The sequence below is a fragment of the Oratosquilla oratoria genome, chromosome 12 (assembly GCF_046742065.1).
Source record: "Oratosquilla oratoria isolate Oo_2021 chromosome 12, ASM4674206v1, whole genome shotgun sequence".
Classification (NCBI taxonomy): Eukaryota; Metazoa; Arthropoda; class Malacostraca; order Stomatopoda; family Squillidae; genus Oratosquilla; species Oratosquilla oratoria.
This window is the reverse complement of record NC_134788.1, coordinates 7,635,296-7,652,797: the sequence shown is the minus strand read 5'-3', so window position 1 is coordinate 7,652,797 and position 17,502 is coordinate 7,635,296. Positions and strand designations below refer to the sequence as shown.

At 44.8% G+C, this 17,502-nt stretch overlaps 1 protein-coding gene across 1 annotated transcript in view; it reads left to right on the top strand.

The window, feature by feature from the left end:
* LOC143030935 (uncharacterized) overlaps nucleotides 1-17,189 on the top strand; it is a 138,708-nt gene extending 121,519 nt beyond the window's left edge. The window contains exons 23-24 of the mRNA XM_076194215.1: nucleotides 8,973-9,350; nucleotides 13,890-17,189. Of these exons, the coding sequence (XP_076050330.1) occupies nucleotides 8,973-9,350; nucleotides 13,890-14,177 (666 nt within the window). The 3' untranslated portion in view covers nucleotides 14,178-17,189. The remainder of the gene's footprint in view (nucleotides 1-8,972; nucleotides 9,351-13,889) is intronic.
* The last annotated feature ends 313 nt before the right edge of the window (nucleotides 17,190-17,502 follow it).

Here is a 17,502-nt window from a genome sequence, read left to right as displayed (position 1 = left end):
GCTAAGGATTTAACACAGGGCAAGATGAGGAGTTTGGTAGGTGAGGAGGAGAGCAGGAGTGAAAAAGGAGATGACAGATAGGACTGGTAAAAGAGTATTGGGATGGTTTGAACACTTGGAAAGAATCAGTGAAGAAAGATTAGTAAAAGGGGTGTGGAAGGTAGAGGTCAAGGGTGTGAACTTGAGGGGAATGTCTGTTGAGCAAGGAAGGGAGAAGGCAGGAGTTAGGGATGAGTAGAGAGTGGCTGTATATAGATGGGGGTGGTAGGGGGTACTTGTGTGTAAATGATAGTTTGATGCAGCCCACAGGGATTTCTTCCCATCTTCTCTTGTTCTGCATGAGGGAACAGAGAGGGGGATCACCAATCAAGTGAAGCAGCCTTGCTGTAGATATACTGTGTGTTGCTGCATTGCTTCTTACCCATGGTAGTGGGCGGAATACGGGGATGACCCGTCATCCATGGGGAGTTAAGATGAGAGGGAGGAAGAGGTGGTGAATTGGCTACCTCCCGTATAAGGGGGAAAAAGCTCTTGTTATATAAATAGAATGATGCTCTTCTACCTTGTCTTTTAGATGGAATGTTGAATCCATCAAACCACACCGAATATTTAATTACTGCAAAGGGCATATGTACAACCAGGACCTACATAAATTCTCAGAAGATGACACCCTTATGTTATGCCCTGATAATGTCCAACTAGTGACAAAAATTAGAGAAAATAGCATGATCATGCTCACTTTTTATGGTTTATACCTCCCTGAGCATGTAAAGATTGGTCCTCTTCCTCTTCCATTAAGGTTTTTATTGAACATCCTTTACAATGTTACAGGTATTATGAGTTTGGTCATGGAGGGAAGAATTGTACAAGTAGTTCCCAATGCAGTCACAGCTCTGCACTTGACTCGCATCCTACTTCTGAATGTGAATCAGATTGCTTTCACTGCAGGGAAGCTCACCCATTACATTCTCAACAATGCAAGAGGTACAAGAGGTACCACCTTGAACAGGACATGTTCAATTGGCTAATTCTTAGTTTATTAGTCTTGACAGAGCCAGGTGGGAACTTTATTTTAGAAAGAGGGATGATGGAACAAAGACGTATGCTTCCTCCCTCCACTCCAGTTCTTTCACTCCATCCGATACAGCTGTGGCACCTTTCTCCTTTTCTCAACCACCAATAGTTCCCTCCTGCTCCTATGAAAATGCTATTCCTGTCTACATTATGTTCTCTGTTTTGGAAAATAGCACAGATAAACCTTTCACTGCATCTTCAGTAAATCCCTCCACAGCATCTTCAGCAAAGCCCACTACAGCATCATTAGCAAGGCCCTCCTCTGTATCTTCAGCAATGACATCACAGACTCCCTTTACAGAAGTCCATATCACTGAAGTCCCTGTTCCCATGAATTCCCAACCAAGAACACATACCAAGGATGTTAAACCAAGACAGACACGTTCTTCAACAACAAAATCTCCCACATTTCCATCTCAGTCCCACCAGAAATATTCCCAAAGATGTCCTGAGTCCCTTGAATCAATAGAAGTTCTCCTTGGAACATCTGTTGGAGCATCAGATGGCCCTGAGCTTGATATTAAAACCCGTGTACAGATTCCTATAACTGCATCAGGTCCCTCATCTTGGGTTACCAGCTCTACAAGCAATTTGAGATCAAATAAACCTCACTGGTCAAACAAAACACCTGGTCATGTTGGCAAAGGGAACTCCTCTCTGGAGCTCCCCTGAAAACTCCCTCAAAATAATTCTGTTCAGATTTCTCCAATGAAATTGTTGCAGTTTGTGTACCTCTTAGGAGGGGCCAGGTCTCCTATCACATTTTTCTCCGGCATGTATCAATCTTCACATAGGGGAAGGGAGCTTCACTCTGGAGCTCCCCTGAAAACTCCCTCAAAATTATTCTGTTCAGATTCCTACAATGAGCGGGTTAGGGCGTCGTTACTTGCGGCGAAGCTCAAGGTGAGGGCAGTTCGAATCCTGCCACTGGCGAAGTTGAACCAAGGGCATGGTTCATTAAATTCCACGCTACAAAGCCCTCTGTGAGGGGCACCGTCCTAGCCTCCCGATAGGGGGGAGTGTGTGACATTAAACCACATCATCATCATCATATCATGTGTGCCTCCTGGAAGGGGCTGAGTTTCCTCCTGTCACATTTTTCTCCAGCATGTACCTATCATCAGGAGACAAAGGGGGGGAGACTTCATTTCTCCTGCTCCTTCTGGATACTGTGCATTTTATTCTGATTTTAATTCAGAATGGGGCCACCACAGTGGTACTGCAATTTGATTCATAATGATGTGCTTCATACCAATAACTTTGAAGAGGCTGCAACATATTGTACTGATAAATTGCATTCTGCACCACTCCAGTCCATCCCAAATGTCAGATCCTTTGGTGGAGCAATGATTGATCTGCTGCTGTTCAGGGAAAACCTACTACTTTCTTTCATTTGTTCCGAAGAATACAAACTCTTCGGTACTCCTTACACTAGGATACTCTCGCGTAGCGCGAATATTTCTACTGCGAAATTAAAATCCTCACTCTGTGGGTCTGGGCAACGCTTATCCTCAGTAAGGGGCCCCATTGGGGCAAGGGGGGGGGCCCTTGCCCTCCACCACAAGTCTCGCACACTATAACCATTCTCTTCGCAGTAGTGACCGCGTTAACATCTCTACATGTTTAGTTTTATCGGTTTCCCCCTTAATGGGCCGATTCTCAGTCAAACTCCATTATTAGCGCGGCAGCGAACCGTTCATTACTCAGCGGTTCTATGTTTACGTCGGTGCCGAATATCAAGCAATCCGCTTCGATTGTCGCCAGCTCACTCTAAGGACGCTAAGGAGTTCGTCGTCCTTCAATTTCATCGGGGTTTTCCCTACGCCATCCTGTGTCCTGGAATTATTCAGTGCTTCTCCATTTTCTGTATTATTCCCTTAACCGCCACCGGGTATCCTACCCTTCACTGTAAGTATGGAATCTGGTTCCAGTATTGTTGTGGTTTCGCCGAAGGGAGATAGGGGGAAAGGTGCGCAAGCATAGAAAATGGCTTCCCTCTTCACCCCCCCAAAAACAAGGGAAGGCGGCCTACGGCTTCGGAGGAGACGAGCAATTCTCTCCCTCCTCCACGGCGTAGTAGACAGGAAGCCAAGTTGTCCTTTATTCCTTTAAACTTGGACGGTTAGCGTAGATGGACATGCGCTTCAGGCCACCTCTAGCTACCGTTCCTGTACGAGCTTTTCCCGGATGAGGTCGCTTGCGGCTTGCCCTCGCCCATCCCAGAAACTCAACAGTCGCCAGGAAGGTGGTACAACGCCACTTCGAGTCATTCTCAGGCCAAGTTGTCCTCTTCCTTCACACTAGGACGGTTAGCGTAGACGGACATGCGCGTCAAAGCCACCGCTAGCTACCGTTCCTGTATGACATTTTTCCCGGATGTGGTCGCTTGCGGCTGCCCCCGAAACTCGACGCCGGCACGGACAAAGGGGGGGGGGGCAAAGAGCCCCTTAGTCTCTTCTACTCAGGAATCCCGCAGTACGCACAAAAGAGCCGGGTGTTCAACGGTAACCTTTCCATGCCCTTTGCTCACAGGGACAGAGATCAGGGACGAGGTTGCAGACGCGGTATTTCTCGCTGACCGGATGCTACGTCGGCGGAGGACGCGGACAGTTGTCTCCCCCCTCCTAAGCGTAGTAAACGGAATGGTTGTACAATAGCCGCCCCCGCGAACCCCCCTGGGTACGAGATTTTCCCGGATGCGTCCGCCGGCCCCGCGACGCTGCCGGCGGCTCCCCCCCCCCCCCACGGACAAAGGAGCCGAGTTCGGAGATTCGGAGCGCGTCGGCCTCTTCTCCTCCTCGAGTGGTCCCCACATCCACTTTCCACCCGTCGTCAGACGAGCCGGGTCATCGCCGGAACCCTTTCTATGCCCGGTGGGCAGGAAGCCCGAGATGTGCCCACGCGCGCGTTCGTCGTGGGTGACTCAGCTTCGTCCATTGGAGGCAGTCTCCCCTTGGCGTCTCCCGGACCATCCGCACCCAGGCGGGACTCATCAAGCGGACATTCCCCGGACCTCCTCCCCACTCTCTGTTCACTCGTCACTACGTTGAAGGAACAGATGGAGGCCCAACGGGAATTTTTCCGCGCTTCTCAAGCGCGGTTCGTGCACCGCACGGAAGCTCGTGAGGAGTCACCGCCCCCAAGGGCCCCCCTCGACCATCTTCCACTTGCTCGGCCCCCCTCTGTACCCATCAGTGACCGGGATGGTAGCGTGAGGTTCCTCTCTGCCCGTGCCGACCCCTCCTACGCCGACGACGATGTCCACAGCTCCGTAGGGGGGGGGGGGCACGCTCCCTTTCCCCTCCCGTTTCCCAGTCGGAATCCTCGATGGTGGTCCCACCTTCCTTCTCGGACGTCCTCACATTCGAGTCTGACATCTTCATGACGGCCAACTCTCAGAAAGCCCAGCCTCCTCCCCTCCACCTTCCATGGAGTACGCAGACGGCGAGAGCCATGGCCCAGGCCTCCGACGCTCTCGCAACAAGGACGACCGAGAAGACGCGTTGGCTTCCGGTCCCATTGGAACACCAGAAGCGCTTCTACACCCCATCGGGGTCAACCCTCGGAGCAGCCTCGATCCCGGCGAGGTTACCAGAGCTGGTTAGGCGGACGCCGAGTCGCTGCGCAGGCGAAACGTCCTCCTCTCTGGCAGGGAAGTCAGCAACCACCTTCAATCACTGGCTCTGTCCCTGGCGGTGAACTCCTGGCTAGAACGCCTCCTTGCCTCGGCGTGGGAGTTCTTACCCGCACTACAACCCCAGGAAGAATGCGACCTCCAGGCTTTTTGGCAAGCGCGAGCAGAGCCCTGAAGCATCAGGTTTCCTGTCTCTCAACGTCCTGGGCCAACTTCGAGTCCCGCAGGAGAGACACCATCCTCGGGGAACCCCAGTGACCCCCTCCTCAGGGAGATTTATGCTCACCCACGCGCTGATTCCCCCGGATATGGTGGACTCCGAGATCCTAGACGCAAACATTATAGAGGCTCCGGACTCCCCCACAGGACTCCTAGGAATTCGCCAGCCCCTCCGCACAAGATAGGGGGTTGCCTCTCCCTCTACTGGAGAGCATGGGAAGAGGCCGGGGCGGAAGACTGGACCTACTAAGTCATTAAGACGGGCTATTGTCTTCCCTTTTCCACTGTCCCAAACCTCTCCCTCTATCCCATCCAAGTCAGCAGCTTCCACCCGGACTCGGCTCGCGGGCGGGCCCTAGCGGAGGAATCCTCCGTTCTGCTCCAGACAGGAACTTTAGTGGAAGTCTCGACTCCGGACCCAGGGTTCTTCTCACGGCTATTCCTAGTAGAAAAGACAACAGGGGTGTGGAGACCAGTCATCTATTTGTCTCCACTCAACAAGTTCCTTTTCCCTGACGAAGTTCCGAATGGCCACCCCAGAGTCCGTAAGGGCGTCTATCAGGGAAGGGAACTTCATGGTGTCGCTGGACCTCCAAGATGCATTCCGCCCAGCTATGCCAAGAACACCTGAGAATGGTCCTAACCTTTGTCCTGAAATTGGGCACAGTAGTCAACCCGGAAAAGTCAGATTTCTTACCAGAACAGAGAGTCATGTACCTGGGTATGGTCCTGGACTCCTCCCTAATGGAATCCTTCCCAGTAGGAAAGGGGATCCCGAATCTCGCATCTCTAGTTGCACAGGCACTATCGACCAGGTTCCTGACGGCTACACAATGCCAAATCCTCCTGGGCCATATGGCCTCCATAGAGAAATTAATCCCCTGGAGTAGACAAAGAATGCGACCGCTACAGTGGCTCCTCAAGTCTCAGTGGGCCCCGCAAGAGGGAGAACCCCTACAACACATCTCCCTCACCGAAGAAGTCAAGGATTTTCTAATATGGTGGAAGGCCCATGCAACCTTCTCATGGGGATGCCCCTCGGCCCATCTCCCCCCGAAGTCCTCCTGTTCTCCGATGCCTCCAAGGAGGGCTGGGGAGCCCACCTCAACGACGATCACATCAGCGGTTCCTGGTCCACAGTCGAGCGGACAGCCCATATCAATTGGCTTGAGTTGAAAGCAGTACTCCTGGCTCTCCGTCACTTCAAGGATCAAGTCTCAGGAAAAGTAGTGGGCATAATGTCGGACAATTCCTTGGTAGTAGCCTACCTGAACGAGCAAGGGGGGCACAGTCTCCCAGGAACTATGCCTTCTGATGATGGACATCCTCAACCTAGCCAAGAATCTCCAGGTGTCACTCAAAGCCCGTTACATCCCGGGGAAGAGGAATGTCTGGGCGGACCACCTCGGCAGGAAGAATCAGATAATCAACACAGAATGGTCCCTCTATCGAGAGGTAGCGAACTTCATCCTCAGCAAATGGGGCTCCCCTCTAGTGGACCTTTTTGCAATGAGATGGAATCACCAACTCCCAATATATTTCAGCCCTTTCCTGGATCCTCTGACAGCAGGAGAAAACGCTCTTCTGCAAAGTTGGGACAACCTGGACTCCTACGCTTTCCCACCATTTCCCTTGCTCCAGAAGGTACTCCTCAGAGCAAGACACGCATCCTACCTTCGGATGACTTTGATCGCTCCTTGGTGGCCTGAAGCCCCATGGTTTCCGGACGCCCTCGAGCTAGCAGTAGAAGAGCCTCTGGCCCTTCAGGGAAGACCAGATCTTCTGTATCCACCCATCAACGGGCCTTGGCACAAGAACCCTTCAGCACTCAATCTTCACGCGTTCAGACTATAGTCCAGATCCTCCTAAAGAAGGGTTTTCCCAGAGAAGTGGTTGAGGACATGTCCGCTCCTATTTGCTCTTCCTCAGCTAACCTTTATCAAGGGAAATGCGCCTTTGCAAAATGGTGCCACTCCAGGAAGTTAGTCCCAGTTCGAGCCACCATTCCTGAGATCGCCTCCTTCCACGTCCTCAGGAAGTCCAGGAAGATCTCCCTCTCGGCAGTACAAAGCTATAGGGCAGCTCTAAATCAGGTGTTTTCTCTGAAGGGCATGGTCCTAGCCCTTTCACAGGAAATTTCCATGCTCTTCAGGCACTTCAAAGATCATGCCCCCCCCCCCCCCCCAGGGAAATCAGTTCTCCTCCGCGGGATGTGGCATTAGTCCTGAACTCTCTGAGGGGTCCCCCCTTACGAACCTCTCCGAGAGGCACATCTGAAGGACCTCTCCTAGAGGACAGTTTTTTCTGCTAGCCCTGGCATCTTCCAAGAGAGTAGGGGAGTTACATGCCATCTCTTATAGAGTCGCCCATTCCAAAGGATGGAAAGAGGTCTCCTTCACTTTCATGCCTCAATTCATTGCCAAAACAAAGATCCTGCCAAATCCTGTCCCACCGTCGCATTCTCGTGAACCCGGAGTGCAGCGTCTCTTCTTAGACACGCAGGTCCAAGATTCAGTGTCCGCCATGGCGGCACTGATAACAAGAAAACCTAACTTGAAAACCTATAATCCTCAACAACTTAGAGAAGAAAAAAATAATAATAATAATTCGTAATCTAAGGGGCAGGGGTTCGCGGGCGTAAGCTAGCGCGTTCGTACTGTCTTCTCCTGTCTACCTGGTAAGCAGTCAATCGAATAACGAGGCTCGGTTGCGCGAGACCGGGCTAAATGCTTGAAGAAGGGTCCCCCCTCTCCCGCCATGAAAGCGATTTTTAACAGAACCGCAAGGGCTACGCTAACCGTGCAGGGAGAGTTATGTGGGGCATAATCCTGCCAGAGCGAGATTCCTCGGATAAGGGGGAATTAGCTCGGGTAGCAGTACTTTCGTTATAATAATCGTTAGCACACGATCAGAGCTAGCGACTAGGGTAATCGTGGCTAAATCAGTCGAGTTCAAGGTGATGAAGATACGCAGCGAGGATGTCCTGTCCATTCAGAATCAGTCTTGCGAGTGAGGAGAGCAGGGGTTGGAAAAGGAGATGGGAGATAGGGCTGACGAAAGAGTATTGGAATGGGATGGACACGTTGAAACAATGAATAAAGAAAGATTAGTAAAAAGATGTGGAAGGTAGAGGTGTGGGGAATGAAATTAATAGGAAAACTGAGAATAAGATGAATGGACGAGGTGAATGGGGCATTAAGCAAGAGAGAAATATCTGTTGAGCAAGGAAAGGAGAAGGCAAGAGATAGGGGTGAGTGGAGATGGGTGTGTATACTGTAGATGATACTGTGATACAAGGCAGGAGCTAGGGGTGAGTGGAGAATGGCTGTGTACAAATAATACTGTGATGCAAGGAAGGGAGGGATGGGGGATAGGGGAGGTACCAGGTGGTTATGTGTGAATGATATTTTGATGTAGACTGAAAGGATATCTCTCCATCTTCTCTTTTTCTGCATGAAGGGATGGAGAGGTGGGATTGCCAATTATGTGAAGCGGCCTTGCTTGTGGATGTGTTGTGTCTTGCTGGATTTCTTGTAACCCAGGGCAGTGAGTGGGATACAAGGATGAGCCATCATCCATGAGGAGCTAAGATGAGAGGGAGGAATGGGTGGGTGTGGGTATTTGCCTTTTGACTTTGCTCCCCTGTAAGCGGGAAAAAGCCCTTGGTATATACATAAGTTTTTTATATATTTTTGTATACATATATATATATATATATATTATAAATGTGTGTGTGTGTGTATATGCTTTCAGGTCTTTGGTAGGTACAAGTGTAGACAAATAATCATTAAGGATCATATCTAGTGGTTTACTGTGTCATATGATTTACCTGGCATAAAAATAGTTTAAGATTTTAAACTTTCCAAAGAATACATATGGATCAGTACAGTCCATATATGTGATTTTATACCTGTGTGGCAAGTTTGGGGAGATTAGCATTATAGTCTAAAGTAGATCATGATGAATGCAATGAGGTATACATTTTCCAGTTGGCTTTTTGGTTTGTTCTGATTTATTGATACATATTTCATCTTCATGTTTTCAGGAGGATAAAGTAATTGACCTACAGAATCAGATGTATCATTTTGAGAAAGATATGAATAAGCTCAAAAAGGAGAAACAGGTGCTCGAGCAACATGTGGAACACTTCAAAGGAAAAGCAGTTGAATGGAAAGGAAATTGTTTAGACGCTCGACATCGGCTCGATAAATGCGAAGAAAAATTAGTGGATTATGAACAGGAAAACCAAACGTACCAAAAGAAAATTGAGGAAGAAAATACAGAGAAGGTGCAGCTCCAGTTCACAATTGGTCATCAGAGGGAACTAATAGAGAAGTTAGAGAGAGAACAGCTGGAGCTGAAGAGACAGGCAGAGAAGAATACTGAACCATCATCCAGAATAGTAAATAAAAATGTCTTGCAGGTATGTCTTAGTATATGTTTTACATCTCTGAATTGGAACTACCATATGCATGTTTCTGGGAGCCCATGTGGAACATTGGGTTATGTTCCTGCCTTGAAAGTAGGAGGCCCAAGTTCATTCCTCTGAAAGTGTTAGGAAATTGTTTGTCATTGGATTCACTCTCTGCAATGGGAGCCATCACAGGTACAGTAAACCAGCATGGGCATCAAGTCAATTGCTGGAGCCGATTACACAGACTTGAAACTATTCACTACTGAAAACATTCCAATGCTTGACACTTCACACACACTTTACACCATCGATACAAACTTACCAAACCAAATTAAACCATTAAACTCTGATGACAAGATTCTTGTCATTTGGTCAAATAAAACAAAGAATCATAAAACACCAAAATGTTTGATCAAACACCAGAAAAATATGACGTCAGTCCTCGCTTTGCGAAGCGAGGACTGACGTCATATTTTTCTGGTGTTTTATGATTCTTTGTTTTATTTGACCAAATGACAAGAATCTTGTCATCGGAGTTTAATGGGTTAAACCACTGTGATGAAGTAGAGCGATGGTTCCCAACCGGTGTGCCACGGCACCAAAGGGTGCCATGAGATCAACCGAGGGTGCTGCCAAAATTCAGGGCAAAAATTAGTCACAATTATATTTTTGTATTGTCCTCCATTTTTGTTCATTAAAGCAGCATCAGTGTAAAGATGAGTATTTTCATATTATCCAGGGATAAAATTTTGTTACACTGATGTTGAATCAACAAAATACTGACAAACCAGAATTTAGATTTTCTAATAAGGGTGCCAGGGACTTCTGGAAGGCTTGGCAAGGGTGCCTCAAGCCATAAAAGGTCGGGAACCACTGAAGTAGAGGTTGTATTACCCCCCACAGGATAGGCCACAATTTCACCATGTATTTCATAAAGACTAGGAAAGGTATATAGACTTTTAATCTTAAAAATCTTTGCATGCACATATCTCTATACATTATTATTATTGACTACATGGTAACATGGAGTCAGCAAAAAATCTAAGATAAGATACCTCACACTTAATACATGATCTTCGCCCAATATGTAGTGCACTGGTGGCAAAATGAGAAGTATGCTAGCCTTGCACTCATTTAGTTGTGGATTTGAATCCCACACTCATCTGTGATTCCCAGCAGTGATTTTTACCATCCTCAACAGTCCAAATGCATAGGACAGAGGTGATGGCTTTAAGACACAGTCATGTGTCCACTGGCACAGGCTCCTCGTCTTCATCTCCCAACATGTTGAAGACCTAATAGTAAAGGCAAATAAAAAACTGAACAAAATCGGAACACTACAAAGAGAAGAGAGAAGACCAGGAGAAATCTGTTCATACCTCATCAATTTATCATCCATTTGCAACCACAATTCTTTGTAAGAGCTCCTGACCATCCCACTCCTTGCACCATATTGCATAAACACAACGCCCCCGAATGCAATATAACAGCCTTAGCAGTGTGCAACTCTGACATCAAAAGTAGCCTTTCCATGTCCTGCAACACATTTGTACAAACACACACACACAGGTCACAAAACAAGCACTCTACAGTAAACTGCTAAATTCTTTACTTCTCTATACTCCTGCAGAAATCATCCCAGTAGAGAAATCACAAGACAAGAAAGAATTACACTAGTATGTTTAAAGTTCAGGTTACAACTCAGGTTTAAACAGTACCAACATTGAAACAGCCTGGCCACACACTTCAGTTGCCCCAGGTGCAACCACCACATGAAGACACAAAGGACATTACATCATACTACCATTAACTTGTCCCTTCCAGACAGAAACACATATTTGTTGGGTGACTGGGTTCCTTGCTGGGAACTATGGCTGCAAGAGAAAACTATGGAGCCATTGATTCAGAAGCTTACTGATTTTTATATAATTCACTATTTCCATTTTTTTTTTTTTTTTTTTTTTTTCCCCTCCACTTTCACTCTTTCCTCCTCCTTCCTTCAGGCACTTCATAAGAACCACCTTTGCCTATGCTTCCACAGCATGGCTCCCAACAATCAGGAAGACAAACACAACTTGCAAACATTACATAATAGTGCACTGAGAATGATAACACGATGCACCAAAATTACCCCAATTGAACACCTATGCACAAAAACCAAAGTCCTCCCCATAGAACACCTCATGAAAATGACAGGAACACGATTCTATGCCATACACCCATCACTCTACACCACACTACATGCTGCTTTTGCAGCACCAACAGACTGAAAAAAAAATCAGCATACTACTCAAAATTTACAGCAACCTCCAACAAAAATGACACCTGTACTCTCAAATTTGACATATGAGCAAAGATTGGATAAATTACATTTATCAACACTGAAACAAAAAAGAAAAAGAGGTGATTTGCCGACTATGTACAGAATTATGAAAGGGATGGAAGTTCTTGATAGAGATGACTTATTAAAATGGGACAGAAGAGAAACAAGAGGACACAAGAAGAAGCTAAAGAAGGAGAGTTACAGAAGAGATTTGAAAAAGTGGCTTCCCACACAGAGTGATTGATGTCTGGAACAAACTAAATGGGGAAACAGTGAGTGCCAAAACTATACAAGATTTTAAGAACAAACTGGATGCGGATAGATACAAAAGCAGGTTACTACGAGCATAGCTCTTGTCCCGTAAAATACAACTAGGTAAATACACGACACATCCACACAAAAACACATTCACACTCACATCACAAAACAAACTCTTCAAGACAGACCACCAAACTCAACCCTCCCAACTATCCCTAAATGTAAGCCCTATATTGGTAATTTTTAACCTTTTGACAAGAATTGACCCTCAATGGATTGCCCAGTATGGTCTGGCACCCCCTTCACTTCACTGTCAAAATAATCATCATTCATATTAGTTGCCAGTATGACTTCCGATTACGTCAAAAACTTTAAATTACTGTACTGTAGATATAGATAGCTAGGAATAAAACATGAAGTGAAATCATAAGCATGGATAACTTTATAATAATGTTAATCTAACACTCTACCCAAGTATAAATTAATACATTGATTATAATAAAAACCAGTATCTGGAGATTGAGGCCCATACCCCCAGCATTTGGTTCCCATACCTTCAAGGTGTACGGATACCCTCTGGTTAACCCATTAAACTCCGATGACAAGATTCTTTGTCATTTGGTCAAATAAAACAAAAAATCATAAAACACCAAAATGTTTGATCAAACATCAGAAAAATATGACGTCAGTCCTCGCTTCGCGAAGCGAGGACTGACGTCATATTTTTCTGGTGTTTGATCAAACATTTTGGTGTTTTATGATTTTTTGTTTTATTTGACCAAATGACAAAGAATCTTGTCATCGGAGTTTAATGGGTTAAGAACCCCTGTCCCATAGGAAAATACCCCCCCCCCCTCATCAGGTGAAAACTACATTGGCATACTTCCATTCAGGGCACCATCCAGCATTGAAACAGTACTGATATAGACTAAGCTTGGTCACAGATTCAAACTGCCCCTGATGCAACATAGAGAACATGGAACACTATATACTACAGTTCCTCGAACTAACATTTCAACAACAACACAACATATAATTCCTGAGTGACTTGTGGACCTGCCCAGAGATCACCAGATATCTGAAAGCCACAGGTCTCGTGCAAGAGAAACCAGGGGCAAAAGATGGAGTTCCCCGTCAATAATTTTTGCAGTTGCTTGACTGAACCCCTCATTAGTACTTTGAATCCCTTGCTCCTTTTCACATCCTTGATATTCCATCGCAGTCTCTCTTACCACTTCCATTTATTATTTTCATATTTATTACTGTGACCTTACCTTCTCCCAATACTATCTCAACCACCGTCATGCCTCTTCTCACAATTAACTCGTCTTATTTTCTCTCTTCTTTCCCTTTGCTTGAAATTTTATTTTCCTTCATTGCAACTTCAATAAAACATATAATATGTGGATTTTTCTCCCTTAGATAACTAATAGCTAATATCATCCTGTCTACTTGATGCCACAGATATATGAGAGTTGTATGCCTAACCTTGCCTCAGAAATCAAGACTGAAAACTGTGTGTATATAGGCATCAGTGATGAAAAGTGTAGTAACTCCTTTGTAGATCACAAACAACACCATAGTCAAACTAGAACAAAAATAGAAATGGAAATTCTATATATTTTGACTACTGCAGAGGACTGCTGTTGGCAGTTGAAACGCTGTATATAGAATTCCTGTTTCCAGACCTTACTTCTGTTCTCAGTGTGGTGGTGTTTGTGATATCTATGCATATATACATATGAATGAACTTTTAATTTAATTGTTTTTTCCATTCTCTTTCTTTTTATTGTACATTATCTTTATTTCCTTTCTCTAGGAACATGAAAGACCTTACTTCTGCTCTCAATGTGGTGGTGTTTGTGATATCTTTGCATATGTACATGTGAATGAACTTTTAATTTAATTATTTGTTTGTTCCATTGTTTTTCTTTTTATTGTACATTATCTTTATTTCCTTTCTCTAGGAACATGAAAGAAATGCACAAGGAAATGTAACAGAAGATGGCAATAGATCTAGATCGTCAAGTAGTCTGCCCCAAAGAATGGATATTGGAGGAATCAGGGAAAAGCTTCCAGTGAAATCTCATCTAGAGACAAGTGATGGTCTCCAGAAAGAAAACAAAAGAGAATTGGGACAACAGAAACCAAGAGCAGCTTCTGGTGCTGCAACTGAAAATAGAATTCCTGCCAAATATTTAATGACACGTAAATCATCCTCTGGCCAGGGAGAAGACGAGTGCAAAACACAGTGAACAGATCTCATATAATTACATCTGAAGAAGTGAGAAGGCACCAGTAATGTCTTATACTTAAGAATAATTGTGAATGTAAGACCTCAACTTTTGAATGCTGCTGGTGAGGAGTCCCTACCAAGTACCTGATGGCATCCAAATCACTTATTAGATAGAGGATGAATTAAAAAATACAGTAAACATGTGTATTCTAGAGTTATGTTATAAGCGTGAAAAGTTTCTTCTAAGTTGCCTTTCAGACTCTGTCATTTATTTTGATTATACAGTAAACATGTGTATTCTAGAGTTATGTTGTAAGCGTGAAAAGTTTCTTCTAAGTTGCCTTTCAGACTCTGTCATTTATTTTGATTATAGTAACCCTATTTTAGAATTATTAGCATATGTACGTGTCAGCAAGTATGAATGTTCTTCAGTGCCTATTTTTTTCCAATATTTAATTTTATGATATTCCTGTCTTGTTTAACAGAGCCACTTCCCGTTAAGGGGTGGTTAATTGCTTTATATATGTATGCATCCTTTTATAAGATTTATTTATAGTACAATGAAGGTACATGTACTGGTGGATTTTTCCCCCTTACAAGGGAGATAGCCAAAGTCAAAGGAATAACTCCATTTCATCCCCACATACTCCATTCCCATTCACCACCCCTCCCTCCCTCCCTCTTTTCTTGGCTCCTGGGTGATGGGTCATCCCTACATCTCACCCACTGCCATGGGTCAGAAGCAATGAAGCAAGACACGGCACATCCATAGCAAGGCAGCTTCATTTAGTTGGTGACCCCCCTCTTTCCATCCCCTCATGCAGAAAGAGAAGACAGGGAGAAATCCCTTCAGGCTGCTTCAAAATATCATTCACACATACTCCCTCATCCCCCACCCACTCCCTTCCCTCCATCACACCATCGTCCATACACAACCATTCTCCACTCACCCCTATCTTGTGTCTTCTCTCTTCTTTCCTCAACAGACATTCCCCTCTTTCCCAAAGCTCCCTTCACCCCATCCATCTACCTCATCCTTGGTTGCCTTCTCATGTTCATTCCTTCCACCTCTGCCTTCCACACCTCTTTTACTAATTTTTCTTCACTCATTCTTTCATTGTGTCCAGACCAGACCAATACTCTTTCATCTACCCTATCTCCCAACTTTTTTCCATCCCCGCTATCCTCCTCACCACCTTGTTTCTCACTCCATCCAACCTAGTAACCCTTACCATACCTCTCACACATTTCAACTCAAACACATTTAAACTCTTCCTCTTTTATGTTCCATATTTCTGCTCCATGCAGTGTTGTTGGCACAATCACTCCTTCATACAATCTCCTCTTGGCATCCATTCCCAAATATCTATTTCTCGTTGTACTTTTTAATCCCCCCAAGGCATTTACTTGCTTTTCTCAGTCTACATTCTACCTCCACTCCCTTTCCCACACATTTACACCCAAATATCTAAAATTATCCTCTCCCTCCAGTCTCTCTCCTCTCCCTCTCTCTCCCACTTCCAATTTCCTGCCATCCTCTCCCCTTGTACATCTCATCACCTTTTACTCACATTTATCTTCAACTTCTTTCTTTTGCACACTTTCCCAAACATTGTCATTAACTTCCTTAATCTCTCTGATGCTGCCATAAGTGCAGTGTCATCAACAAACAACTGGCTTATCTCCCACTTTTTTCATTTTTTTTTTTATCTCCAATCCCCAACCCATTACCCTTGCATTTACCTCTTGCACCACCTCATCCATGTATAAATTGAACAGCCAAGGTGACATAACACACCCGTGGCAAAGTCCCACCTTTACTTCAAACCACTCTCTCCATTTCTAATTCTAACACAGGCTCGACTACTGTTGTAAATTCTCTTGACTGCTTTTAACAGCTTTCCTTGTATCCCATGTATCTGCAATACCTCCCACAGTGCCTTCCTGTCTACCCTGTCATGAGCCTTTTCCAAATCCATAAAAGCTCAAAAAACATCCTTATCTTTTCCTAAAGCTTTTTCACATATTTGTCTTACCACAAAAATCTGATCCCTGCAATCCCTACCTGTCCTAAACCCACACTGTTCCTCTCCTAATCCTCTTGAAACCCAAAAGCCCTCCCAATTACATTCAACAAACTGATCCCTCTGAAACTACTACACTCACACTTGTCCCCTTTTCTCTTATAAAGTGGAACTATACACAGACTCCTTCAGTCCTCCAACACTCTACCATCTTTTAGACGAACATTAAACAACCTCACCAGCCAGTCCACCATCACTGTACCTCCCTTTTTAGACACTCCTCATGACACCCATCCAGGTGCCTTATCTGTTCTCATTTTAATAACTGCTTTCACCTCATCTTTCCTTATTTCTCCTCCATTTTCCTCATTCATCACAGTCATTTTCTTAGCACTTGCCACTGCAACTATCTTTACCCCCCTATCCTATCCCCCTTCACATTTAGTAACTTCCTAAAATACTCTGCCCATTTCCCTCCTACTGCTGACTCTTCCATTACCATCTCTCCATCTACACCTTTTACCATTTCTTCTCTGCTTAATTTGCCTCCCCTTCCTCCCTTAATTTCCTTCCAAAACATCCTTTTATTACTTTAAAAAAAATTCTGTCTTACCCCATTTCACATCTGCTCTTCTCTTTGTCTCCTTTATCTTATGCTTTACTTCTCTCTTCTTTGTACCTCTCATATGATTCTTTCATCTTATTTTGTAACCAATCTGTGAATGCTTGTTTCTTCTCTTCTACAACCTTCTTTGCTTCATCATCCCACCACTCACTACCCTTCCTTCTATTTCTTCCCATTCTCCTTGTTCCACACACCATCTTTGCACACTTTGTGACTCCTTGAAACATCCCCATTCCTCTTCCACTCCTAGTTCTACTCTATTCTTCTCTCCCACTCTCTCTTCTCTAAGCTTCTTCTAGCACTCATCCTCATTTTCTTTCTCATTAAAGCAGTTTATTGTTTAGAGTAATCAATAAAGGTAAGCTTTTTTAATAAATGTATATAGGTATAATGAAGTAGTTTCATTAAGGTTACTCCTATGTACTGTACTGGTATATTAGTATAGGGGGGGGGGGAATCAGTAGCCTACCACACAGACCATATAATATGTAAGAGAGATGATATAATGTTCTGGAAAGAATAAAAAAAAAAAATAAATAAATAAATAAACTGGAAGGTATGTATTGGAGCGGGACCATGACAGGAAACAATGGGGGGAAAATGAAAAAGACAAGATGCTGCAAGGATATCAAGAAACAAAATTCCATTCAGATACATAAACTTTGACTAATTTAAGAGAAGGAAATAATCAAACC